General features: G+C 34.2%; 3 protein-coding genes across 3 annotated transcripts; all 3 read right to left on the bottom strand.

The window, feature by feature from the left end:
• Positions 1-203: 203 nt before the first annotated feature.
• LOC139845087 (tRNA-splicing endonuclease subunit Sen2-1-like) lies at positions 204-1852 on the bottom strand. The gene is made up of 3 exons (XM_071835310.1): positions 1801-1852; positions 1339-1709; positions 204-1206 (listed from the first exon to the last, which is right to left on the bottom strand). The coding sequence occupies exons 2-3, from the start codon at positions 1365-1367 to the stop codon at positions 330-332; spliced, it is 906 nt and encodes a 301-aa protein (XP_071691411.1). The 5' UTR covers positions 1368-1709; positions 1801-1852; the 3' UTR covers positions 204-329.
• A 167-nt stretch (positions 1853-2019) lies between these two features.
• On the bottom strand, positions 2020-3849 carry LOC139903922 (phragmoplastin DRP1E-like). Its single transcript, XM_071885845.1, has 4 exons — positions 3282-3849; positions 2455-2574; positions 2306-2376; positions 2020-2177 (listed from the first exon to the last, which is right to left on the bottom strand). The coding sequence occupies exons 1-4, from the start codon at positions 3306-3308 to the stop codon at positions 2036-2038; spliced, it is 360 nt and encodes a 119-aa protein (XP_071741946.1). The 5' UTR covers positions 3309-3849; the 3' UTR covers positions 2020-2035.
• A 1397-nt stretch (positions 3850-5246) lies between these two features.
• Positions 5247-6026, bottom strand: LOC139842616 (uncharacterized). The gene has a single exon (XM_071832735.1). The coding sequence runs from the start codon at positions 6024-6026 to the stop codon at positions 5247-5249; it is 780 nt and encodes a 259-aa protein (XP_071688836.1).
• Positions 6027-6509: the final 483 nt, after the last annotated feature.

Raw genomic sequence — 6509 nt, 5'->3', positions numbered from 1 at the left:
ATTTTGACCCCTACCAAAAAACTACCTGTTTGACTAGTTGAGTAACTAGTCCACTTTGCCACCTCTACCTTTAACTTAAATCATATTCTCGGACACTAAAAAGCGTCTATATAGCAACAACCTGAACATGTTAATGATTTGAAATAGCTACCACATCATTCAACTAAACAAACAGAGTAATGAATATTATATTATATCTCAGAGTAACAATAAAAAACTTAAATTGATATAATTATTTTTGGCATGTATCAGTACATCATTAAACTAAATAAGTCATTTTTCATGCAACCAGGAATAATCATATGTCAGACCAATAGAGTATATGTAACTTATTCGGTACCGACTTGTTGCTCCTTCCTGAGCCGTTTTGGATCCCATCTTGTGATTGATCGTTCTTCAACACTAAGAGCATCTAAAAAGGAAGGAGACGAAGAATCAATCACATTTTCACAGTTTTTGTACACATATAGAACCAACAATGTCTTATTAACACCACCACAAAGTCGAACAGTGGATCGAATATCAGACCAAACTCTCAATCGATCATCCGCATACGGTTTAGAGGACACCAACACGGAGTACTCAGAATGAACCAACGAAGGATGATGGCGATAGGCAACAAAGTCACCACCATATTGACCTCCCGACTTCACAACCAAATCCATGCTTCGCAAATGAGAATACGCCTTAAATATATAAGGAAAAGATTCCCCTTCGTTGGTAATCATGTAGTTCCATAATAACTCATTATTTGTTTTTGTACTATCACCATCTATGATGATATTTAGACATTTTAGAGAAAAACATAGATAAAAAGTTTCCACTAGAGTCAACTCAAAGCACCGATAATCATCATCAAGTGTAATACTTGGTTGACCAAAACAAGTTCGACTCAGCAAGTCAGTTAATTCGGGATTACAGTAAAGACATACGGTGCAGCCTGAGACTAAGACTTCGGGATTCAATTTGATTAGTGAAGTTTGAAGCTCTGAAATCGACGTTATAATAGGATTTGCAATTGCTTTTGTTTTTGAATCATATCCTTTCCATCTTGGCCCCATCATAGAACATTTCAAAAAACGAAGCTTGACATTGTCAAAAGCAAAGAAATCAATATGTCCACCTTCGAGGTAACAAAACATTAAAGGAACACCATCACATTGTGCTTCTAAATCTTCAATCTGCTCCCTTGTTGGTGGATAGTGACTAAAATATAGATAAAACAAAACAAGGTAAATGTAAGAAAATTGAACTTTGAGGTGAACATTTGCTGCACAATTATTATAGTTAAGAAGATTACTACTAATCAATATCAAAATCTTATACAGTTAATCTTACGGGTTAAAGTTAATGCAGAGAACAAACATCGGATTGCCTGGATTTGACTTACTAAACTTGCTACTTGGTTGATAAACATCAAAAACTGGTTTAACTTGCTTAATCTGAAGCGTACTGAACGATTCAGTGATATCGGTAATCGAACCGACATCACAGATTCAGCACCAACGGTGTTGTTAGCATGCTTTACACTCCAAAAAATACCATGTCTTTTGATTTTGTAACCCAAAAGCTTGAGGTGCTTGTATACTTTATATGACTTTAAACAAGATCCACCTACACCTTTTACAACCTTCTTATGAATATCTTTCAATGGAATTAACTTATCCTCATCGTCTAACAAATGCAAAACCCCGATCTCAGCCAAAAACCTACACATTAATTGCAACACCTCTTTACAAAATTACATATCATGTTTAGCATAAATATTTACATCCTAGGTAGTGAGTCTTATATACTTACAGTGTATCTTCAAGAAAACAATATGTTTTCCCCTCACGTACTATTCCTGTTTTTGACCACGTTTGACCTTTACAAGGAAACATCTCAGCCATTCCCAACTCTTCCTTCCAACGAGCCTTGGAAATTTTTTCCCAAGATCTGAAAAATATTCTCCACATTTTAAGCAAACTAACTACAAATGTTATATGTATATATAAAGTTCCGAGAGTACCAGGGTTGTAATTTGGATAAATCATTAGTCATACCAAAGATATTCGTTTTTGCCATCAGGTGAAGATACCTCCGAACCACTTGATTTTGCCCGGCCTTCAGTTTCTATTATCGTTTTAATATGTGAAAGTAACACTCTTGAGAATATATGCCATGGATCGTGAAACCTAGACGATTAAACCAATACTTGACTTAATGTTTATCTTCTCATACACACACAAACACACGTACACTCTCCGCACGCAATAACATCACCATGTGAAATAAAATTGAAATATTTGAGAAAGACAATTACCCCCCATTTAAATTCTTGTTGAAGATTTTGTTGAAAGCACGACAAAGTTCCAAGATGGTATACAGCTGAGACTGAAAGAGAGCACTTAAACAAATTAAATACATTTAATTCATGTTTATTAGGGCATCCAAAGGTACAAATATACTTACTCCAGCATCAACTGCAACTGGCCTCCCAATACGGTCCAACTCGGCTTCCATCATATAAATATTTTTGTTTAACAAAGAACCGATATCCGGTACTTTTTCTTTGATTACAGGTTCCAAATGCTGCGTATATAGACACATCGTATTATTGTTAAAATAATAATCATTATTTAACGGAAAAGAGCATTTAATCTCTTCTAACAAAAAACATTATAGTTAACCAAATACACATGATAACTATATAGTCCTGTAGACTGAACGTCAAGATGTGTATTAATTGGACGATAACTGAAAATAAGTATACGTCATACCAGTTTGCCGAACGTCATTGAAGTTAAAGTACCTACTAGAGGTGACTCCTTTAACCCATTCAGTTATAACTATTGATTTGAGACATGTTTTTATCTCTGAAGAGTCACAAGTGTAACATTAAAAAGAGTAACTTAAAAGAAAACCGGTTGAATATTTAGATGATTTTAGATAATCACCCAGAGAATATTTTTAAAGCATAAAACCTCCAAATTTGGATGTAATCAAAAACTTAATTATGAATATAATTGGAGTATATAAATGTTTATCGTACACAATTGAATACTGAGTTATTATTTGATTGATGCTGGAACATGATACATACAGACCATATATAGGCTAAAACCCTAACAATAATAAATTAGCTGAGCCCAAATAATGTAATACATAGGCTAATAATCACTAGGCTAACAATAAATTCCTAATCGCAAAATACTCAATATTTCTATTTAAGAAACAGTAAACAATTAAAAAAAAAAAAAAACACGCATAATAAAGAAAGAAATAAAATAAAATCTCACATCCAAACCATTAATTCCTTTGTCCATCGGATGTCACAACCCCAAATGCCCGTTCACCTAGTGTTGTTGTTGAATGTTGAGATAAAAAAAAAAAAAAAAAAAAAAAAAAACAAAAACAAAAAAACAAACTAGGCTTGTCTGAGTGGCCACTCTCGGTGACTAGAGGGTGCGCATAATGCAATTCACCCGGTATCAAGTCTCGCGCTCGGGGGCTTGATTACCCGAGTTTTTACCTTCTACGGGAGCCAATGTGATCTATGGTTCCTAGTAGAGTTTCCTCGCTTACCAAAAAAAAAAATATGTTGAGATAAAAAAAGAGATTACTAGAAAAATCACGAAATCTTTGTATACGATTGTCCTTAGTTGCCGTGATGATTAATAAATTAAATGGTAAGTAAATACTCCGTAGAAAATAATTTACAAACCCTAAAATATGAGAAAGGATCTTTAGTATACGACTTCGGATGCACAAAAATCAGAAACGAATAGAAACCCCACGAACTCAGAAGTTGACTTCTCCGATTCGTACGGTTCCTCCGATCAAAAGAGATGCTGTAACAAACGTTAAAACTAAATTGAGTGAATGAATGAATGGTAACTATTGTTAAGTGCTCGTAAAATAGATATATAAAAAAATAGAACGTGCAGGACAGCTTGGGGCTTAAGAAATGTTCGGCCCAATAATCAGCTAACTGCCACAGCTCGCGTTATTTAATGGGCTAACAACTCCCATAGTTATGGGCTAACCGATTGCAGTACATGACTTGGTAGATGCTTCATGCTTGTAAACATTCATAAAATCATCACGAGTATCTTTTTCCTTGCTAGAAAAAACTCCCTAAGACTATCGCAGCCTTCTTGCTATTCTTTTATAACATAGTACCGTTGTCCACATTAGGTCATTTCTAGCTGCTGCTAGCTTTTTACTGGCCCCTTAGTTCAGAATTACATGAAACCATCAACATAAAAGTTTTACTCCTTTTCGATACGAACAACTGACATTTTGAATCAACTCAATCCGAGTCTAGATAAAAAAGACTTGGACAAAATGATGACAACTCACAAAATCAAAGTATCCATTAAAAGTTCTCACATATGTCACCTCTTAGAGAAATTCACTTAAAATCAATTTCAAGCTATTTAAGTATTAAAAGTTCATGAAATTAACGTTGTTGATTTACAATTCTATACGAAATTGTCACCAAAAATTAAGTATAAATATTATCAATATAGGCAATCAACATGTTATAATTATGCAAATTCGTGGATTATAATCTGATTACTTGATAAAAAAAATCTTTAGTCAAACACCCCAGACACCCCAAAAGTAAAGTGCCAATATCTCACAAACTAGATTTGAATGGACAACATATGCACAAGAAGAACATATCAATCGATTTATTCCAATATCTGAATATGATCTAATTTAGTAATTAGTAATTTAGTAATAGTAATTAAAACTAGGATTTGAGAAATTCTATCATTATAAAATCTTTACAAATAAAAATTTACAAAATAACATGGATGTGTAAATCAACCAAATTATATTGGTTTTTGTTTTCAATTTCTTATTTCTCTCGTACATGTACAACTTTTTTTAAACATTTTGTAAGTATACAATTGTTGTTAGGATTTTGCATAATGACTTTTATAACTGTTATAAAAATTGCATGGTTAAATGGAAGGAAGTCCTTTTACCCTCTAAGGGGGGGGGGGGAGGGGGGGGGGGGGGGGGGGGTGTTAGCTTGAGTTCTTTAAAAAGTAAAAATATGACGTTGATCAACACGTGTTGGCAGTGGCGAAGCTTGAACATTAACATTGGGGGGACGGAATAATTCATACAAAATATGTGGTCTCTTATATATAGATAAAGCATACTTGAAGTTCAAAATAAACAAATATAATGCTTAATGTTGAGCACACAAATATTACAACTGAGCTCGACGACCCTTAAGGTCTTTAAACTCATCCATTAGACTCTGAATCAAACAATTCTGCAATTTCTTTTTCGATGTAAACCACCAAATTCGATGCAAGAAAATCATCAGACATCTTATTTCGAAGTCGATTCTTACATAACTTCATGGCTGAAAATGCTCCCTCGGTTGTAGCAGTGGAAACCGAAAGTGTCAAAATGAGTCGCGTTAATCTTTCAATCAAACCATATGCCTCACATTTATTACTTTTTACAAGGATTCTACATAGCTCAGAAATAGTAGAAATGTCAGATAGCTTTTGGTCATTTGACTTCTCAATATTGAACAACTCTAATTCATACCTCAACCGGATAATTTCTTGCTCAATAAAATCGAGGGGATAATACTTCTCAACAAGTGAGCAAATCTGATCAGTATTTAACATATCCGAGTCCTTTCTAGGGACTAAAGCAGAGCTAAGAGTTAATATCTCAGTGGCATTATTATTATTATCAAATCTAAAAGGCAACTCATGTGATTGTTTGTCCAGTGCACTAATAAATATATCTACTCGATAAAAATGCTCAACAGTAACATGATTGTCTTTTTGACGAGGGCGATATCGACCAGACTTATACATAGCACTAATATCAGGCATTTCAATATTTTGTTTGGCACATAAATCTTTTACATGTTTAAAGAAACATTCCCATCCATTCTTTCTGAAGTCGTTCAAGCTTACCTTTATTGTTGACACTAACTTAATGGCATTGCCAATATCTTGGGTTTTCTTTTGTAATTCTTGAGATAAAATATTAGTCCTTCCCATTATTTCCTTCATCAAGTGTAAGATAAAAACAAACTCAAACGATGTCAAATAAATGAAGGCCTCATCAGCATCAGCACGTTGAGAATATACGGAGCTGTCTTCAGTTATACCCTCCAAAACTACACGAGTAGCATTAAATGTGATGGCCCGCTAAAATCCATATTGACGCAGCACATCATTCATCGGTCACATTGCGAGGTTTGCCCTCTATATGATCCGTTTTACAAACATTGCATTCATTTCAAAAGTTTTTAGTGACACTTTTTCCAGTTTTGTTTAAATGTCTCCACACTCCAACAATCTCCCACTTGGAGACTTTGAACAAGCTCCATTCATATCAATGAATTTACCAAGAACATTAAACCACCTTCGATTACCGCCAAATATCATTTGGGACACGCACGCTCAACACATTCTTCGGATGAGTAGACTTTCGATAAAAGGTCTTCAATACTACTTGTTAAACTTGTAACACCATTCACA

This window comes from Rutidosis leptorrhynchoides, chromosome 4 (assembly GCF_046630445.1).
Source record: "Rutidosis leptorrhynchoides isolate AG116_Rl617_1_P2 chromosome 4, CSIRO_AGI_Rlap_v1, whole genome shotgun sequence".
Lineage (NCBI taxonomy): Eukaryota > Viridiplantae > Streptophyta > Magnoliopsida > Asterales > Asteraceae > Rutidosis > Rutidosis leptorrhynchoides.
The sequence above is the reverse complement of the archived record's forward strand: the minus strand, read 5'-3'. Positions and strand labels throughout refer to the sequence as shown.

What these genes read in the sequence shown, in the direction of transcription:
- LOC139845087 (XM_071835310.1), bottom strand. Translation starts at nt 1,367, where the DNA reads ATGTTTGTTCTCTGCATTAACTTTAACCC. An exon ending in CTCTGCATTAACTTTAACCC is followed by an intron (nt 1,207 to 1,338) that starts GTAAGATTAACT and finishes TCTATATTTTAG; the next exon opens with TCACTATCCACCAACAAGGG.
- LOC139903922 (XM_071885845.1), bottom strand. Translation starts at nt 3,308, where the DNA reads ATGGACAAAGGAATTAATGGTTTGGAT. An exon ending in AAGGAATTAATGGTTTGGAT is followed by an intron (nt 2,575 to 3,281) that starts GTGAGATTTTAT and finishes CTATATACGCAG; the next exon opens with CATTTGGAACCTGTAATCAA. An exon ending in AACAAGAATTTAAATGGGGG is followed by an intron (nt 2,178 to 2,305) that starts GTAATTGTCTTT and finishes TTAATCGTCTAG; the next exon opens with GTTTCACGATCCATGGCATA.
- LOC139842616 (XM_071832735.1), bottom strand. Translation starts at nt 6,026, where the DNA reads ATGGGAAGGACTAATATTTTATCTCAAGAATTACAAAAGAAAACCCAA.